This window comes from Lepidochelys kempii, chromosome 10 (genome assembly GCF_965140285.1).
Source record: "Lepidochelys kempii isolate rLepKem1 chromosome 10, rLepKem1.hap1, whole genome shotgun sequence".
In the NCBI taxonomy this organism is placed as follows: Eukaryota; Metazoa; Chordata; order Testudines; family Cheloniidae; genus Lepidochelys; species Lepidochelys kempii.
In genome coordinates this window covers 3,564,133-3,584,382 of record NC_136389.1, presented here as the reverse complement: position 1 = coordinate 3,584,382, position 20,250 = coordinate 3,564,133, and the positions used below count along the sequence as shown (strand labels likewise).

Genomic DNA, 20,250 nt, shown 5'->3' with positions numbered 1-20,250 from the left:
GCTGCCACCTGCCTGGCCTTCCACGGGCACGCACTTCCCAACCCCGCACACCTGGGCAGGGGAGCTCGTCCCTGCGCCAGGCACAGCAGGTGTGGGAGGCCACTAGGGATATGTCTACACAGCCGCTAGACGCTTGCAGCTGGCCTGAGCCCCGTGAGCCCGAGTCAGCTAAGGGCTGTTTCACTGCTGTGTAGACTTCTGGGCTTTGCTGGATCCCGGGCTCTGGGACCCTGCGAGGGTCACAGAGCTGGGGCTGCAGCCTGAGCCCCGCATTCTGCAGAGCAATGAAACAGCCCCACAGCATGAGCTGGCAGACACCAGCCAGGGGGTTTTCTTTGCAGTGTAGACATAGGGTAAGACAAGAGCCATGAGAAGTGAATGGCGTGGCACCAGCAGGGGTGAAGTGGTTTCTTAAAAAATTCTTCTCCCATTAGAATTGGGGCTTTCCCATCCGTACACTCGACAACTGCGGCAGCAAGCTGAAGCGGTTCAGGGCCACGCGGTGGGTGAGAATCAGGTGGTGTCTCTGAGCCAAGGCGCCGATCGGCTACTGGCAGCAAAGTAAGCCAGCAGGAATGGAGTAACTGGCAGTAGCTGGCTCACTAGCCTTGTCGGGGGTAGTCTAAGCGAATCCCTGTCTCCCCGCATTACCTCCCCTTGGTATAATCCCTGGCACTGGAGAGCTAAAGCTGCATCATGGCTGCGAGGGCCCTGGCGAGACCGGTATCAACAGAGCTTTAAGGTGGTTGTGGCCCAAGGGTGTTAAACACTGCGTATTTGCCCCTTAGCTGAGGGCAAAAGCCATGGGAAAGCGTCTCCTACCATGTCTCCTAGAACTACACCCACTGCCTTGCAGAGCAACAGGGCGGGTAGTTGGGGGCTGATGAAGAGAGGCCTTGGTGTATTTGTAAGCAAGGAGAGGGGGTGGATCCCATGGGACGAGCACTGCAGCTTCTCCTGGGGCCTTTAGCGGCTGTGGCCCCGGAACTAGGCTTGCCCTAATGAAGGGTTGCAAGCACCCTGGGTCAGCATGGGTGGGTTATACCCATAGGTAAGGAGGGTCCAGGCCAAAAGCTGCACAGGGAGGCACTGACAGCGCATGAAAACAGCTTCTTGTTCCGGTGGCTCATTCCCTGCTGTGACGAAGTGGGACTGTTCTTGATGTTTCCTCCGAGTGGTGTGGGGGTGCCTCGGTTTCCCCTGGGTAGTTCTTGGGTGTCTAGGGGGTGGGGTAAGGGTGTATGATCATTGCAGAGCCCTAGAGGGCAGGTGTGGGCAGGAGTCTGGACACAGAGAATGGCCAACACCCTGTTTCCTGGCAACTGATGGCCTGGGCCCTTCCCCCCTGCCAGGTGAGAGCTAAAGGGTTGGAGAACAAAGGAATCAGGTGACCTCCTGGCCTGGGAAAGGGACAAAGCCCAGAGGAGGAGGGGCTGGAGGGAGTTTCAGTTTCGGGCTGGCTGGGACATGGAGTGAAGTGCAGACGGGGTTGTCTGGCTCACTGCCCCCCAAAATGGACCCAGCTGAGGGGTCCTGTTCTCTGCACCTCCAAGCTCTGTGTTAGACCATGTTCCTGTCGTCTAATAAACCTCTGTTTTACTGGCTGGCTGAGAGTCCCGTCTGACTGCGGAGTTGGGGTGCAGGACCCTCTGGCTTCCCCAGGACCCCGCCTGAGCGGCCTCGCTGGGGGAAGCGCACGGAGGGGCAGAGGATGCTGAATGCTCCGAGGTCAGACCCAGGAAGGTGGAAGCTGTGTGAGCTGTGTGTCCTGAAGACAGGCTGCTCCCAGAAAGGCGACTGCCCCAGAGTCCTGACTGGCTTCATGGGGAGCAGTTCCAGAGCATCGCCCAGGGACTCCGTGACACCTGCCCCTGCCACCATCGGCACCGCGGGGGTTGGAAACGGAACAGGCGTGGAGGGAGCCTGGCCCAGCTTGTGCGCCTTCCACCCTGCCCAGCAGGCTTTGCCTTGACCCTGGGTAAGGGCCCACACGGGGCCGTTACACAAAAAGGGGTGCCCCACTGTCTGGGCTCCTCGGGCTTCACCAGAGGTGCGGGGGGCTCACCAACCCCACTGTTCGAAAGCATTTCAGACTAAATATTTCATTTGTAACATAGTAACGCTCACCTAAAGAGACATTCCCACACAGCGGCTGGCTCCAAAGAGCAGGCCGCGAATGCCCCAGCCTCACGGGGGCCTTGAGGAACCGTCACGTACCCCGCTTAAACTGCTCTGGCTGCGGCAGCACCGTTAGCCAAATGCACGGGGCTCAGCCCCCCTGGGCTGACCTGAGGCAGTGAAGAGGTCGTCCCACGATGCTTAAACTCCACCACCTCCTTCGCTGGCTGCCTAAGCTAGGTGTAAGCAGGGGCAAGGCCCTGCTACTGTGGGGCACTTTCCTGGTTTATACACTACCCCGGTGAAGTGGGCTCGCGAAAGGCCGAGAGTCCTCGTTCCCATGGCCTTTACCCAGAGGCCTGCCTGAGCTCGAGGACTCCCCTTCCACTCTGCTGTCTGGCAACGTGCTCATAAGCCTGACTAGGCTGGCCCAGGAGTCCGGGGCGGGGGGGACTGGACCCCCCCAATCTTATCGTGGTCACTTTGGCCAGGGGTTAGGGTGTCCCCACTCAAGGGCACTGTCTTCACACTGGACTCTTTCCTGAGCCACTGATCATTACAGCTAGTTCAAAGCAAAGACAATTTACTAACCAGCAGCCAATTAGGAAAACAATGGTAACGGGTGAAGTTAAAACACATCACCCACCCACTGTGTGGCCCGGGGACATCACACCCGGTAGTCACTGGGCCCCAGTCTGGCCCTCACCGTCCCAGGCCCTGGCTATGCTGCAGGTCGGACACTTGCTCTGGTGGTGGCCACACATTCTTAGGCTCGAGGTGGCAGGACCCTTCTTCCCAGCATCATCCCCACCCTGTTGGGGTTACGATCCCCCCCAAGTCTGGCCGGCCCTGGGTCCCCCTCACGCTCCCCAGCCCCAGCCCCACTCCCTGGTTCTGGCCAGCCATGCTGCTCCCCAGGCCCCGGCTCTCCCCTTACCTCTGCCCCAGGCAGCCCCAGCTCCCAGGGAGGGTGAGCCCTCCTTACCCCCCCCCCCCCCGTCATTGACCAGCCTGCCTTGTCAATCAGGCTGCCCTAGCATGTTGGCTTCGCCTCATTGGCTCTGGGAGCTTGTCAAGCTCAGGGGCCCTGATTTCTCATTGACTCTGGCCCTTTCTTGTGGAACTGGGGGCTAGCCAACCCAAAACCCCACTGTGTTTTAGTAAGGGGCCAAGAGGCCCCCTTACATACGCTTGCTTGGGGGGGCAACTTTCTAATAGAAAACTGAACACCCTAGCCCTGCCCCCTCCCCAAGACCCTGCCCCCCCATTCACTCCAGGCCCCTTTCCCCCCACCCGTGCTCTCCCCCACCCTCGTTCACTTTCACTGTGCTGGGGCAGGAGGCTGTGGGCGGGGGGAGGGGGGTGATGGCTCAGGGTGCAGGTGGGGGCCAAAGGGGTCAGAGTGTGGGATGGTACTCAGGGCTGGGGCAAGGGGTTGGGTGATGGCTCCAGCTGGGGGGTGCAGGAGGGGGCTCTGAGCTGGAGGGGGGGTGGTTCAGCGTGTGGGATGCTGCTGGGGAGCAGGGTTGGGGCGCCAGGCAATGCTTACCTCAGACGGCTCCTGGGAAGGCAGGCAGCAGCCGGCATGGCCGGCTCCTAGTCAGCAGCATGTCCAGGGTGCTCTCCCTGCTGGCAGGCACTGCCCCGCAGCTCCCATTGGCTGGGAACCACAGCCAATGGGAGCTGCAGAGCCTGTGCTTGGGGCGGGGACAGCACACGGAGCCCCCGCCCCCCCCCGACCCGTCTCCCTCCACCCACAGAGACGCTGGCTGCTGCCTGGCTTCCCAGGCGCCGTGCAGAGAGCCTGCCTTAGCCCCACTGCGCCAACAACCGGAGTTTTAGTGGCCTGATCACTGGTGCTGACCGGAGCCAACAGGGTTCCTTTTTGACCAAGTGTTCCAGTCGAAAACCGGATACCTGGCAACCCTGAAGCTGCAGAAAACACCCCCCCACACACACTCACTCACTCTCTCTCTCTCTCTCTCGCTGAGGCTAGCAGTAGGGACCCTGCCCCTCCAGTCCATGGGGCGGGGGGGTGCCTTATTGCCCAAGGAGGGTAGCACCAGTGCCTCATTTTGGGACACCCCCCCCGCCCCGCCATGGACTGGAGGAGTGTCCCACCCCACCCCTCTCTTTACTCTACCTCTGGCAGGTTCCGCTTTTTGCCTCCCCGCAACTGCCCAATGTGAGTGCGGGGTCCAGAAGGAGCCCATCCCCTGCTCCAGCTGTCATGGGGCCCCCTCCTCTGAGCCCCAGCTCAGGCCCTGGGCTACAGCAGCTGCATAGAGACTGCTGCTGAGCAGCAGGAAGGGGTCTGGGCCCAAGCGGCCAGCACCTCCTTCTTCAGGTGGACCAGCCCCTGGAGCTGCAGGCTGGTCCCTTGGCCGCGCACAGGCTGGAGTTTGACACCCCCTGTTCCCATCCACAGAGCAGTCCCATCTCCCACCCAGACTGCTTACAACAGGGGTGGGCAAACTTTTTGGCCCGAGGGCCACATCTGGTTGTGGAAATTGAACGCAGGGCCATGAATGTAGGGCTGGGGCAGGGGGCTGGGGTGTGTGCGGTGTGCAGGAACAGGCTCAGGACAAGGGGTTGGGGTGCGGGAGGGGCTGTAGAGTGCGGGAGGGGGTTCGGGGGGGGTAGGGTGCAGGAGGGGTTTGAGGTGCAGCACAGGGCTCAGGGCAGGGGATTGGGATGCAGGAGGGGTGCGGCAGGGGGTTCAGGGCAGGGGATTGGGGTGCAGGAGGGGTTCGGGGTGCAGCACAGGGCTCAGGGCAGGGGATTGGGATGCAGCGTGAGGCAGGGGATTGGGGTGCAGGAGGGGTGCGGGGTGCGGCAGGGGGTTCAGGGCAGGGGATTGGGGTGCAGGAGGGGTTCGGGGTGCAGCACAGGGCTCAGGGCAGGGGATTGGGATGCAAGAGGGGGTGCAGCGTGTGGCAGGGGATTGGGGTGCAGGAGGGGTGCAGGGTGCAGCACAGGGCTCAGGGCAGGGGATTGGGATGCAGGAGGGGTGCAGCAGGGGGTTCAGGGCAGGGGATTGGGGTGCAGGAGGGGTTCGGGGTGCAGGCTCCGGCCTGGTGCCGCTTACCTGGAGCGGCTCTGGGGTGGCAGCGGTGCGCAGTGAGGCTAAGGCAGGCTCCCTGCCTGCCCTGGCCCCGAGCTACTCCCGGCACCACATCCCTGCGGACCCTGGGGGAACGTGAGGCAGGGCCAGAGGGCTCTGCCCTCACCTGCAGGTACCTCCCCTGAAGCTCCCATTGGCCACAGCAATCCCGCAGGCCAGATCTAAAGCCCCGACAGGCCGGATCTGGCTCGTGGGCCGTAGTTTGCCCACCCCTGCTTTAGTACAACACCTGAATTAAATGCCAGGGGACACAGCTGCTGCTATAACATGGGCGTCCTTAAGAGGCGAACACAAGGGGCCTTGCTTGCTTTCCTCTCTCCGGTAACAAGGCGTGAGCTGGGTGACACCAGCCTGCCTCTTGATCATTTTTTTCACCCACGGTTTCAATCAGGGAGATTTTTTAAGAGTAACAGGGTCAAGTGGTGGGGGGGTGCGGTGTGCAGGAAGTGGCTCAGGACAAGGGGTTGGGGCGCAGGAGGAGTCTCAGGCAGGGGTGGTGGGGTGCAGGAGGGGTTCAAGGTGCAGCACAGGGCTCAGGCCAGGGGATTGGACACCATCATAGGGCCTAATCACATCAGCCACACTATCAGAGGCTCGTTCACTTGCACATCCACCAATGTGATATATGCCATCATGTGCCAGCAATGCCCCTCTGCCATGTACCTTGGCCAAACTGGACAGTCTCTACGTAAAAGAATAAATGGACACAAATCAGACGTCAAGAATTATAACATTCAAAAACCAGTCGGAGAACACTTCAATCTCTCTGGTCCCTCGATTACAGACCTAAAAGTGGCAATTCTTCAACCAAAAAACTTCAAAAACAGACTCCAACGAGAGACTGCTGAATTGGAATTAATTTGCAAACTGTACACCATTAAATTAGGCTTGAATAAAGACTGGGAGTGGATGTGTCATTACACAAAGTAAAACTATTTCCCCAGGTTTCACCCCGCCACAACCCCACCATTCCTCAGACGTTTTCTTGTCAACGGCTGGAAATGGCCCACCTTGATTATCACTACAAAAGGTGTTGTTTTTTTTCTCGCCTGCTGGTAATAGCTCACCTTACCTGATCACTCTCGTTATAGTGTGTATGGTAACACCCATTGTTTCACGTTCTCTGTGTATATAAATCTCCCCTCTGTATTTTCCACTGAGTGCATCCGATGAAGTGAGCTGTAGCTCACGAAAGTTTATGCTCAAATAAATTTGTTCGTCTCTAAGGTGCCACAAGTCCTCCTTTTCTTTTTGCGGCTACAGACTAACACGGCTGCTACTCTGAAAAAGGTCAAGTTTAGCATTAAAAGCCTTAAAGTGTCCTGCTGGAGCCAGAGCTGTGGGAAAGGGTGTAAACTCAGCCCCAGCTCCCTTACCCCGTGCCAAAGAAATTTACCTCGTCTGGGCCAGGCCAACACTTCGAACCCTGGGAATGCCAATGGTGAACACAGTGCAGCCAGGGGACAAAGCCCCCAAGCTACAGGACCAGTTCTTGCAGTTCTGCTCAGGGAAGTTCCATTTCCATCCTAATTTGCCAATTTGCAAAAGATGCCAGCATTCTGGGTGCTCGAACTGAGCCGGGCAGCAGCTGGGCTGGGGATTTCACACGCTGGGGCCCTGGGAGGCCCAGGAGCTGCGAAGCAAGCAGGGACGGTTTGGTGTAATTGTCCCGCAGTGCGCTGACATCATGTCAGTCCCCCGGTCCACAGGTGGCTGCTCCAGCTTTCTGTGCTACTTGGCCACCCCTATGCTCCTGGGTGGGTTAGGTACGCCTGCTCCTCCACGCCATAGCCACTTCTGCCAGGGTTGTAGCACAACACCCACGCCCCTTCCTGGCCGCAGGCCCATTAACTACAGCAGCCAGGCCTAGCGAAACAAGAGCAGCACCCACCTGGAGTTTTCTGACATTTATTGAGAGCCGATGGCAGTAACTGCAGTCAGTCAAGCATACCACTGCCACATGCCTGACAAAAAATTACAGTATGAGGCAGTCCATCGCAGGGGACCAGAAGGACATATACACACACTGTACAACCTGGTGCTTTAGGAATTGTCTCTACCATGGAATTTTTTTTGGTTGGTGTTAACTCCCAACAATAAAAATAACATTTGTCTCTTTTACAATTCAGGTTGATAAGGTTGGTTTTTTTCCTTTAAATATTTGTTGCCAGACTTTTTATAGGAGCAAACGTCTTCAAAGCACCACGAGCCATTTAATATTCAGAATAGTCAGAATAATATAGGTGGAACCAAAGCACAGAAGAGCAGGGAAAAGCACCAAGATGCATAGCTTTGACAGAATGGGAATACAATACAGATTCCATAACTTAATCATAAAAAATATATATATATGTATATATCCATCATGGAGAGCTTCATGGATTTTTTTTTAAGATACATTTTTTTTTCTTTACAACAGATAGTTCTAGGCTTTTTTTTTTTTTAAAGAAATTTCAAAGTTGTGCCAAACACATTTGGATCAGCAAACACAATGGGGGAGAGAGAGAGAGAGAGAGAGAGAAAGCAGTTTGTACTTCTCAGAAAAAAATTACATCGACACGTTGTTTTGAAACCACAAGCAAAATGCATTCATCAGAATTCAAGCGATAAACCAGACTCCAAATCCCGTTTATACATGAATATACAGCTGTGTATTCTCGAGAATACGCACGCGCACACACACACACATTCACACACATTAAAAAAAAAATTAAAAAACAACCCTGAAGACACCTAAGAAAAATAAAACAACCTCCAGATCAGAGTTAACAAAAACCTTCATGAAACAAGGCACATCCTTTGAGTTTCTTAAACTGTGTAAAAATAAAGGAAGAACACTGAATTCCAACAGAAAAACAAACCAAAAGCTGTTTGCACAGACCTTCTAAGGAGATAAAAGGTATCTTATGCTTGTGCTACTCTTAATATGATCTTGCCACAAAGACATAGAGCTTATTGTAATCTAATAGATTTTCTCAAGCTAAAATCCAGTTCTCTTGATTTTTTTAAAACTTTTATTATATAATTGACACTATTTTTAATATTTTAAATATATATTTGTTAAAGTTTATTCCTTTTTTTAATTTCTGGGGGAAAATATCTGTCTTAAATCTTTTTTTCCCAATAAATTAATACTTCTTTATATAGCTTATTATTTCTTCATCCCTTATCACCCTCCACAGAAAGAGTTTTTGTTCCCCAACTAGGAAGCGTTCATAACACTTCACTGCAGCAGGGCATTGTCCTAAATACAGGCCTCGCTCAGCCATGCCCACCACTGCTCTGCTTGCTTCGGCTAAGGCCCTCTGTCCTCTGCAATGAGCTCAGCGCATGTAAGAAACCTACCGGGCTATAGAGGAAGCTAACAACCCTCTTGGACCAGGAGGCTCAAGCCAGAAACAAAGGAGCTGAACCCATGGGCTGGTCTGAATTCCTCTAGCCCGATTTTGGGTCCCCAAGGTCATTGGTTTGACAAAGGAGCAGACATATCGGGATGTGGCAGGGGAAGTCGCTGGCACTTGCAAGAAGCAGGGAAGCCGATCCCAGCCCCCTCACTCATACATGGCCCCGCTGACATCCATAGGCCCAGGCCTGCAAGGAATAGCTACCTACCTGGGTACAGGCTGCAGGATGGGAGGCCTTGTAACTGGAGCCCTTGTAGATGGGAAATGTTGGTCTGTCAAGAGTTTGGAGGAAAAGCCCTGACAACACATCAGCTGCTCGGCATCGCCCCTGTTGGCCAACCTCAGCTTGAGCCCAACGAACAGCCCCATGGCTGTTAGTTCTGGTCCGGGCGTCACCCCTGCTTGTTCAGACACAGCAAGGGGCAGGGAGGAGGGAGCCAGGTTACAGAAATGGGGCAGGATATTGAGGCTTTAGAAACCGATGAGCAATTTGGGATTTCTCAGACATGCCCCAGTCCCTTGGGCCAGCATCGCAGTGCACGGCTCACCAGCCCCTTGGAGACTTGAAAAGGGACTGGACATTTCTAGGGGGATCCAGCAGAGCCGGAGTTAGCATAACTAACGGCAACACACATATGGGCAGGGACATTAAATCTCCTGCTTCAGGGCTGTAGCCAAATGCTGATGGGTAGGGCTTGTCTCCATGGCACTGCAGTGCAAGCCCGAGGGGTGTGAATGGTTGAGCACTCTAATTGCCCCATGTAGACCCGCTGGCATGAATTAAAAGGTACATAGTGAATTGTAACATAACGGCCACGCTGGATCAGACCAATGGTCCATCCAGCCCAGTGTCGTGTCTTCCGGCAGTGACTGGCACCAGATGGCTCAGAGTGATCCATCCCCTGCTGTCCAGCCATCGAAGGACCAATCCTCCATGAACTGATCTAATACTTTTTTGAACCCAGTTATTCTTTGGCTTCACCCACCCCCTGGCAATGAGTTCCGCAGGTTAACTGTGCATTGTGTGACGAAATACATCCTTCTGTTTGTATCAAACCTACTGCCTATTAATTTCATCTCTACAATTCACACCCCTGGCAAAGGCACAGGGGTGCCCTGCAGACAAGCCCTAAAAGACCAGGAGGAGGCCTAATGAGAGCCGAGGGGAATTATCCTACACCTGCCACTGCAGCATTCTTACACCCACCTCGCTGCATCTGGAACTGGCCCCTCTCTGAGAAGGGACACTGGGCTAGCAGAAGCCTGGCTGGAGCCAGTCAGGCACGCCCATGGGCCTGGACTGGAAACTGGCAGTGCATTTCTAGGGAGTGCGGCTCCCTCCCGGGGCTCGGCTCCCCACGGACGGCAGGGTGTTCAGAACACAGCCTGGAGCAGTGGGATTAACCAGCAGGGTGCAGCGCCCTGCTCCATCAGCCAGTGGCCCAGGGAGGAACTGTCTGCCACGCCTGTCATTCCAGCAGGGCTTAGCCAGGAGCAGCTGACATGAGCTGCCTGCGCCGCGTGCTACGGGGTTATACGCGTGTTAGCTACTGCGGTTCTCCAAGGTCATGCTCTGACACAAGCTGGTCTCCCTGAGGGAAGGCAGGGCTGGGGCGCAGGGTGGGGGGGGCCAAGTGAGCCCCACATAACAGAGAGGTACCAGGAAATGCTGCTGGCATTGGGACTGACTGGGACAAGGAAAGGGATTTGCTCCCTGAGCTCCCTCTGCTCCAGGGCCATTAGCGCTGCCCCAGCGGTGCCCTCTGGCCCGGTGGGGGGTAGGAGGAGCAGCACCGGAGCAGAGAGGCCTGACCGGCCACTTGGGAATCCAACACTAGGGACTCCTGTATTGTGCTCATATGAGGGGTGTCCCGCCCCAGGGCTGCAGCCCCATCCCCCTCCTCACCACGCAGCTCCCCCGGATCTGGCCCTGGCGGTCGCCTGCCTCGCACGGGCCGCACCCCGCCAGCAGAACCCACTGGGCAGAGCGCTGGGGACCCCATGGTCTGGCTCAGGCTGTCCGTGTCTCTAAGGCGGAGGCACCTCATGCTGGCTTCCTTTTGCCATCGCTGAGTTGTCTGCCGATGCCCCCAGCAGACCCCACAGAGCCACCCTCTCGTATCCCCCTTGAAGCCCCTCACCTCCCACGGCAGCCGGGGACCAGGCTGACACAGCGCCTTGCTAGAGATGGATGAGAGCCCTGTGCGCTGCTCACTAGGCAATGCTCTTCTAACAGCAGCAAAGCTCCCGGGGCTTGGGCTCTTCAGGGCCTGCAGGGCAGGCCTGGGGGGGGTCTGTTCAGGGCGGGGCTCTTGGCCGCTGTGGTAGGGGACGGAGCAGTGAAATGGGAGTCAGCCTGGCCCATGGTTTGCCGATGCCCCAGCCCTGCATGGGTAGAGCCTGGCTCTGAATACCCACAGCCTGGCGCCCACGGCCCTCAGAGAGCTGACAAGCCCCCAGGCTCCTGCCATCAGAGCCCCTTCCCTCCCAGCCCCTGCCCTCAAGCAGCATCTGCAGGAGGGTTCTCCCCCCGCCCCCCACCCAGCACAATGTTCTGGCTCCTCCTGGCTGAGAGCCCCACCACTGCTCACCCCCTCCATGGCCCAGCTCACACTGTCCCCAAAGGGTGAGGCCCAGATCCCCAGTGGCACCAAATCCCCCGCAGCCCCACTGCTCCGAGGACACCACCCTGTTGGGGCCGAACACATGCAAGCATCCCTTTTCATGGAATCCGCCCTCCGAGGCCCCCAGCCCGCTGCCACGGGCTTCCACAGAGCACAACCAGGCCCCCGGCGGCCAGCAAGCCTGGGACTGGCTGTCGCTCCCGCAGAGGAGCGGGGTGAGGACGGACATTAAAGGCTGAATAGTCCAAGTCAAGGACAAAGTCTTTGGAAGCCAAGCGGTTGTGAGTGGAGAAAAGGGCAAGGTGATGGGGCTGTGCTCAGATTTCCAACAGCCCTTTCTGTGCAGTGAAAGCCACCCAGGAACCACCCCCTTGGGCAGCCACCAGGAGCCGCCCCCCCAGCAGGGAGCGGCATGTGGGAGGGAGGGGGCTATTTGCTATATTTTTGTTTTCTTGTCATAACACTGCCTCGAGCATGCAAACCTACAAAGCTTTCTCATGGCGCAGAGCGCTGCTTCCGCGGCAAGACGGCCCCCAAAATAACCAGAACACAGAAAAAAAAAAAATTTTTTTAAAATGAAAGAGCTAATTGGTCAAACCGGACTTGTCACCAGAACAACGTCTCACGGTCACAGCTTCTCAGCACCAGGAAAGAACAAACAAACACCTTCCGAGTAAAACAAAGCATGCAGCGAATCGAACGCCAGCGGGCAAGCACCCACCCTGGCACCCACAGCGGGCGGCCCCGGCCCACCACTCCTAGCGTCTCCCAACATCAGCAGACGGGGGCATGGGAACGCAGACGGCGGCACACGGGATAATGGCGGTGCTTGGGTGAGAAACGATAGCAACACGGCGTCACCTGAACGCGAGTCTAACCCAAACCGAATGGGGAGGAAAGCAGATGGATCAATACTGACTTGGGCCACGTTTGGCTACACACAGAACTGTCACATGTGGGAGTCCAGAGAGAGAGAGGACGGTCGGTTCAAACTAAAAAAGGTGGAAGTTCAGCTCAACGGCACAACCGGATCAGAACCGTTCTCGCTGGGATGTCGGGTTTGGCCCGGAGGGGCGAGTCAGGGGACAAGCCCTACCCCACGGGGTTCTCGGCCTGGCAGTTGGGTGTAGACAGCATTACGGGCGCCTTTATCCCACGGTCGCTTGCTACTTAGGTAGGAAATAAAACATAACAGGGCTTCTTGTTTTTTTGCTTCTGCACACCCACTCCCGCCAAAAGCCTGCCCCGAGCGCCGCGGGCCGCGGTCTGTGTGAGCACAATCCTGAGGTAATCTTTTCTTCTTTGTGCAAACCCCGAAGGATGGGCTGTTCGCCGAGGGGGGACAGGCTGTACAAGGGGCAGGGAGGGGGGCTGGGAGTCAGTGGATCGTTGTGCCCTTGTACCCACGGTAAATCCTGAGGTTAGCTGGGGTTCTCCTCGGGCCTCATTCCAGCATGGCGTCCAGCTGGTCGGCCAGGTCGTCGAACATGCTGCCGATGTCGTCCAGAATGCTGACTGTGCTCTTCGCTTCCGCAGCGGCGCTGCAGGTGCAGAAAGCGTCCGTTAGCATCGCTGCGGGGAGGGGCTGGGGGTCTGCGCCCCACAGGACCACCCCCGGCCCGTGGCTGATGTGGGTCTCGCCCGGAGGGCAGGGGCAGCGAGCACGTGGGGGCGGGAGGGGTGTCACACTGAGCAGTGGAGTAACTTTCCACCCAAACTGCGGGGAGGGGACACAGGCCCTCAGAGCCCAGCAAGCCCCTCCACCCCCCCGACCCCGGCAAGGCAACTTCCCTCCTGTCCCCCCATCTGTACAGTTCTGCTCCCCAAACACTCCTCACCCCACCCAGGGTGCCTCTCAAGCCAGGGTTCCGCCCCATGCCCCCTGTGGCTGTGTCCCACCCCAACTCTCCTTCATAAGGGCCCCCTCAAGCCTGGATCTCCCCAAGAACCCCCCAATACGGACCCCTGCCCCTCCCCAAGCCTGTGTCCCTCTTCCAGCTCCCCTTGGGTCCCCCTCAGAACTGAGCCTCCTTCCTGGGGGGAACAAGGGGCTGGAGCCACAAGGCAGAGCTGGGCTCTGTCTCCCCTCCTAGCCGGGCTCCCCTCGCTCTGCCCTGTGGGGCAGTTGGGGGGTCTCAGCCAGCTCCATGAGGAGGGGGCCATGGAGCAGCCCCTAGAAGCATTGTCCTTCAAAACCTGAAAGGGGGGTAACCTGGGGAGGGGGGCAGGAGCAGGACAGTTTGTATCTATTAACGCACACGTCCTTAAAGAACCTGGAACTGACCCCAGCCGTCCTGCAGGCTTGTCGGCATGGGAGATTTCCCAGTTATACCAGTATGACTATACCGGTACAGCTAAACCCCAACAGTTATCCTGGAATAACCCACCCTGTTCCAGTACAAGGGCTTGTCGACACTAGAAACCCTACAGCTGTTCCACTGCAGTGCTTCCGTGTAGACCGATGGGAGGGTCCGCCTCCCCGAGAGGCCGTAGCTAGGTCGACCTAGTGCTGTCTTCACAGGGACTTGGATTTTTCCACCCTCCCAGTGACTCTGCTTGGCTGATCCTAAGAGTAGGTTTTCTCAGCTTAGTTTAAATCATTTCCCAAGCAACATAAGCTAAACTGGAAATAGGTCCTCTTGCACCAGAATAAGAGCCTCCACCCAGGGAGTTATACCGGTATAACTGCAGGGCTCTGAATTCACACCCCACCTTATTGCGCTATCACTTCTCTAGGTGTACGTGCCCTGCATCTCACCATTCCTTCAGGGCTGAGCAATCAGCTGTGAAACCCACTGGCAGAGGGCGCATCCCCAACCCCTCTGGGAGCAGGGCCACGTAGAAGATAACAGCCTTCTACTGCTACCGGTTATTTGTTAGCTTACTTGACCAAGCCCTGCTGACGACCCATGTGGAGGGTCAATACGGTTTTATTTAATACGGTATTTAAACCTAGGGAAATTACCTAAAAAACCCTCCTTTACAAGCACATGAAGGCCTGCAAAGCTAAGCACTGGTGGTACCTGAATTAAGGTTGTCTACACTAAGTGCCGTCACACTGGGCCCTATAGAAAGGACCCCCTGCCCTGAGGAACTTAGAAAGACTGACCCAGCAGAGACCAGACTCACCAGGAGACCCACAGGAATGGGGACAGCTGAGCCTTGTCTACACTAGGTGAGAAGGGGCTTTTTCCAATGGAGCTAGTCTGGCTCAGCAAACAGCCTCGCCTGACACCAACAGGGAGTACCGTATCCCTGAAGCATGAAGAGCAACAGCCCTTGCACCCACGGACTCTTTTCCTAATTGCCCTGCTGGACTCTTGACCCCGACACTATCCAGCAGCAGTGAGTCCCAAAGGTCAGCGCCCCTCACAAAAAAGGCATAGCCCCGTGTGCATGCGCAAGACGGAGCGGGATCCTTACTCTGCTGCCTGCCCATCCTCCTGCTTGATCTTTTCCTCCACAGCCTGCAGGGCAGCCGCCAGCGAGGCGCTGGTCTCCTCCAGCTTCTGGTGTGCCATCTCGGGGCTGGCGCTCTCTGTCGAGGGTCCGGCGATGGAGGAGCGCGGCGGCTTGACAGGCACCTGCTGGGGCTGCCCGCCGGGCGATAGGGGCTTGGCGGGGCTCGAGCAGAGCGAAGGCGGTGTGCTTGAAGGCTTGATCGTCGTGGTGAGCTGCTTGGCAGGGGATGGGGTGGGCGTGGAGCCTGCACTCACTGACTGGATGGCGGCGTGGAGCTTGGGGGGCTTGGGTGCCGTCGGGGGTGGTGGGGGCTTGGGCGACACCGGGAGTGGGGTGCCGTGGACTCGCTTCACCTCTGCAGGAGAGAAGAGAGGAGAGGGACTGTGAGGGTCATAGCCATTGCTGTTAATATGGGGAGGCTGGGATTGGGGGGGGATCACCTGTGCTCTGGGTAAGAGGGGCAGGATGAGGGGGGTCGCCCCTGCCCTGGGCGAGGGGGGCTGGGATCGGGGAGAGGGGGTCACCCCTGCTCTGGATGAGAGGGGCTGGGTGAAGGGGGTCGCCCCTGCCCTGTGGGGGGCACACTAATGGGAGCCAGCATCAGACCTTTGGGAGGCTTCCCCACAGACAGCAGCAGAGCCCAGAATAGAACTCAGGAGTCCTGGGCCCCTGCTTAAGGATGGCCCACCCCACAATTAACCTCAATCAATATAAAACCCAGCCACTTCATGGGCTAATGAATTTTCAATACAATCCAGCTCAAGAAGCAGGCAGCCAGCGGCTGAGCCACCCTGACTCAGCTTGGGGGTGGCCACTGGGAGCTGCGGGCGGCCGGCCGTGCAAATGTAAACAAACTGTCTGGCAGCCTGCCAGTGGATTACCCTGACAGGCTGATTGCAGCCCACGGGCCACAGGTTGCCCACCACTGCCACAGAGGCTTGTACTCCTAGCTCCAGAGCTCCTACGGTTGGTCCCCATACGTGCCCCTCTAGGACTCCAGTGAATGCCCCACCCCCCTCCCAAGAGCGTTAGGAATGATGGGGCCTGGCCGATGGCTGGGACAAGCCGCCGAACGCTGCCCAGAATTCCAGCGGCTGTTCCCAGGGGCGTCTTTTCACTTCCCCACTCCCCCGAGCGGGGTGATGCGCAGCAGCTGCTGGCCACGACCCGGGACCCGGCCCAGCTGGGCAGGACTGGGGGGGAAGACACTGCATCCAATAGAGGCTGGCTGGAGGAAGGATGCAAGTGAGACTGGAAGCTCTCACCTGACGCAGGCCAAGGGGATTAAACCTGAAACGCTCTCAGCAGACGCTTGGCTGGCACAGAGCCTCCCTTCCCCTCGCGCTCCGCTGCTGCTGTAGGGACCACGAGGCAGGGCCCTGGCCTGCACCACCTGGGTTTGCCTTAGCGCTCTCCCAGGCCAGAGCGAACCGACTCCGACCCCGCTTAGCTTGTGGGCTCTCAGGAGCGGAGCTGAGGGCCGGGGGAGCAGAGCCTGCGTCCTTCCGGACTCCTGCCAGCCCCCTCGGCAGGACACCACCTACCTGGGCTGCCGGGGCTGGGGATCGGCGCCTTTTTGGAAGTGGGTGTGGGCGGCCCGGGGACCTTCTGTGCTTGTGGGGTTAACACAGGCTTGGGAGAGACCGGTGGCTTGAAGGGCTTTTTGGGCTCCCCGCTCACACCCTGCGGCGCATGCTCCAGCCTGTCCTGCCGGTCGCCTGCGGCAGGGCCCTGCGGGGGTGTCTCTGCACCGCTCATCTCAGACGTCGGCCTCCGCTTGATTGTGCCGGTGCCGTTCTGGTAGACGGAGAGGGGGGCCGGCTCCAGCCCCTGCTCCTTGTCTTTGGACTTGGGCCGTCGCTTGACCGTGTCCGACTCGGTCAGGATGAACTTGACACCGTCCTGCTGGCTCTGTTTGGCCCGGATCCTCCTCTTGAGTGTGGCGCTGGCCTCCACCTTAGCCAGGTCCCCGTGCCGGTGAGCAGGTGACAGCCCCTCCCCTGCCTCGCCCTTGGCCAGCCCCATCTGCCGGGGCCGCTGCTTGATGGTCAGGTTCCCGTCCTCGGCGAAGGGGATGTTCTCGGCTGAGCTGTTCTGGGGGGAGCCCCCGTGCTCTGCCCGCAGCCGCTCCACCGGGCCGCCGTCCTTGCCCGTGTCCGACCTGATGCTGTCGGAGCGCTCCCTGCGGGCGGCCGCGATGAGGCCGGTCACAGGGCCGCTGATGGTCCTGCGCCGGTTCACCACCTCCCCGTCCAGGCCAATGGCGTCTTTGTGCTTCACAGCGGCCAGGACGGCGGCCACGCGGGAATGCTCCGGGCTGGCCAGGTGCATGGCACCAGCTGGGTGCAGGTAGTAGCCTTCGGGTCCCTTCCCTCCTCCTCCTGCGAGAGGCTTCTGCAGGGCCAAGCCCCGGGCGCCCCCGCCAATAGAGGACATCTCCAGCATGGCCGCGATGCTCTTGACGCTACCCGCGCTGCCCGTGTCCACGCTGCCCCCAAAGTCGCTCGCCCGCCGTTGCTCCCGGTAACTCTCCTGTGCCTCCTCATCCTCCCCGCCGGGCACCTCCCCTTCCCCCTCCTTGGTGAAGTCGTCGGCCATGTTGGTGCTGGAGATGGCGGAGCTGGAGCGCTTGGGCGGTGGCGGGGGAGGCCCCTTCTTCTTGGGCCTGACGGCAAAGGACTGGCTGCGGTTGACGTTCTTGTCTCCGCCCGACTGCGCCCGCACCGAATGGCTCCTGCCCACCCGCCGCTGCACCGTGGCATAGGGCCCGGCGTCCGGCACCAGCAGCTCGTCCCGCTCCTGCTCGCTGTCGGACATGGCGTAGCGGTTCAGGCTGTGCGCGCGCTTCTTCGGCCTGCCCAGCTCCTCCTCTGCCTCCCCGCTCTGCGGCGGCAGGCACAGCACGGGCACCGAGACTGGCAGGACTGGGACGCCTTGTGCCACGGGGCCCGGCGGGTGCCCGGCGAGGCCTTCGCCCTCCACGGGCTGTGGCATGACGTAGGCAAAGCCCCTGTGGGTGGGGGACTGAGGCAGGGACCTGGGCGACATGGGGCGGTCGGCCTGCTGGAGGAGCTGCGGCGTGGGCTTGACCTTGGCCGTGGCATGGGGCACGATGAGCGTCTGGGGCGAGGACGGCCGCGGCTTGGTGGGCGTCTGTGGTGGGGTAAAGCGCCCTCCGGCTGGGGGGAATGACTGCCTGGGCTTGCCTGGCACTGGGGGCACGCTGGCTCTCTTGACGGTGTGCCCATGCCGCACGGGCCTGACCTCCTTGGGCATGCTGGGAGGCCCCTCCTTCACCTCCTCCGTCAGGTACTCCTGGCTCTTGGACATGGCTGCGCTCGGCCCCTTGGGCCCGTCCCCCAGCAGCTCCTGGGAGCTGCTTATGTGCTTCGCCCGGCCGCTCAGGCTGTTCTCATGCACGTGCCTGGAGGGGGGACCCCGGTAGCCTGCCCCGTCCCGGATATGTGCCACGTGGTTCGCCTGCTTCTCCTGGCCCTCGGGTGCCTCGCCCGTACCCGTGAGGGCCACCTGCAGCTCGTTGCTCAGTTCGCTGTCCTGGAAGGTGGTCATCTTGGGAGACTGGCACTCGGCGCTCTCCTGCTGAGGGGACTCGATGGCCAGCACATCCAGAGACTGGGGTGCCTTCTTCTTCAGGGTCCCCGACTCATACTTGATGTACTCGGCCTTCTGGATTTCTGCCAGCTTCTTCACCGCCAGCATCAGCTTCTTCTGGTGGCCTGCAAGGGGGGAGGGGACACATGGCACAAAGGGGCATTAACCAACGAGGAGCGACTCGTCCCACCAGCAAACCCAGAGACCCTGGTGCTGGCCCGTGGATAGTGACACCCGTTGCCCCGGGACGGCTGTCTCAGCCCAACCCAACCATGCCCACACCCTGACTGAGTGCTCGTCTCCCACCGAGCATCGGTGGGGCCTCTGCAGTTTAACCGGGGCTGTGTATTTTAGGGTGTTTAAACTAAAAGGAGGCTTTCAGGTTAGAGACACTTTGGGGGGCCCTGACTGGTGTCAGCCGAGTTCTCTGGAGTTACACTGGTGACATGAATGCAGGATTTGACCCAGATGGCCCCCGATGAAGGACTCCTTATCATGAAACCAGAAATGATTTCACAGGAACCTAGAGACTGCCACAGTAAATCAGACTCATGGTCCATCTCCCCCAGTATCCTGTGTCTGGCTGCTTCAGAGCGAGGTGCAGGGACCCCCCGCAGGACTGGATGTGGGATAACCTGCCCTCCACACTAGGTCTCGTCCTGGACTCGTCCGACTTCTTTCCTAAACCTGAGGTTACTTGCACGAATATGTCAAAAACCTGGAGATTGACTCAGGGACTTAACCCACCGCCGATTTCCATTAACAACCAACTGCACCTGCTCTCTACACCGGTGGCTTTAATGTCACCTTTAACACTAGAGAACCCACCACTTCCCTAGGTCGTTTGAGCAACTGGTTAATCACTCTCACTGTGCCTTATTTCTAATGGGAACTTGCCTGGCTTCCGGCCACTGGTCCTTGCTCTGCCTTTCTCTGCTAAATTGAAGGCCCCTTGGCAGCCGGTATATTCTCCCTGTGAAGACACTGAGCTGACACTATAAGCAAGTCACCTCTTGACCGTCCTGCTGTAAGCTAGAGATCGAGCTCTTTGAGTCTCTCTCACTGTCGGGCATTCTCTCCACCCCACCAATCAGTTTTGTGGCTTTTTTCAGCCCTCTCTCCAATTGGTCAACACCCTTTTTTAAATTGGGGGCACCCGACCTGGCCTCAGCATGCCAAGATCAGTCCCACCAATGTCGCACATGGGGTAAAATCACCTCCCTGCTCCTACTCACTGCTCCCACCTTTCTCCAGTCAAACGTCACAACAGCCCGTTTGGCCATGGCATCGCACTGGGAGCTCACATGGCGTGACTTTTGCTTTATCTAGGAGCCAGCAGTGTACGATCTGGCGCGTGTCTTCATGGGGAAATTGACCAGCCTTGCCATAGCGGTGTAAATACATGGCTACACAGCTCTGGGCCAAGTTCCCCCGGGAGCAGCTTCGCTGACTTCAATGGAATTGTGCCCATGCTGCACTGGGATGTCGGCCAAGTCGACAGGGTGCATGTGGTAACCAAGATACAAGGGCACCTGTCTGTTCCTCCCTCTGCAACAATGGGCCCAATTCTCCAGGTGCCCTGGAGGCATAGCACACACGCTGCAATAACATCCACCACCCCCGGTCTTCACGGGGCATTTGTGTTCCGACCGGGCACCTCTCGCAGACACGGGCAGCTGGGGCAGGGAAGGAATCAGTCACCGCATGCAGAAACGTCAGGCTGCCCAGGTAACCACAACGAGAGGGGTGATTCCTGCATGTCGCTGCAGCTGCAGGCCACTCCTGATTCATGGCACCAGGAGCAGTGAAGCACAAGACCCCCAGGAGGTCTGGAGACAGCGCTTGGGAGGATGCCAAACCTAAGGAACGTCCTTACATAGCCAAGCAGGACGGTGCTGTGAGCCCT

At 58.4% G+C, this 20,250-nt stretch overlaps 1 protein-coding gene and 1 long non-coding RNA gene across 3 annotated transcripts in view; both read right to left on the bottom strand.

The window, feature by feature from the left end:
• Positions 1 to 7,134: 7,134 nt before the first annotated feature.
• On the bottom strand, positions 7,135 to 11,121 carry LOC140918069 (uncharacterized). Its single transcript, XR_012161067.1, has 2 exons — positions 8,855 to 11,121; positions 7,135 to 7,672 (listed from the first exon to the last, which is right to left on the bottom strand). It is a non-coding gene; the product is annotated as an uncharacterized LOC140918069 (long non-coding RNA).
• Positions 11,122 to 11,203: 82 nt separating this feature from the next.
• CASKIN1 (CASK interacting protein 1) overlaps positions 11,204 to 20,250 on the bottom strand; it is a 156,654-nt gene continuing 147,607 nt past the window's right edge. For both annotated transcript variants that reach the window (XM_073361691.2, XM_073361692.2), the window contains 3 exons: positions 16,277 to 18,469; positions 14,694 to 15,087; positions 11,204 to 12,811 (listed from right to left, as the gene is read on the bottom strand). In XM_073361691.2, coding sequence (XP_073217792.2) covers positions 12,715 to 12,811; positions 14,694 to 15,087; positions 16,277 to 18,469 — 2,684 coding nt within the window. In that variant the 3' untranslated portion in view covers positions 11,204 to 12,714. The remainder of the gene's footprint in view (positions 12,812 to 14,693; positions 15,088 to 16,276; positions 18,470 to 20,250) is intronic.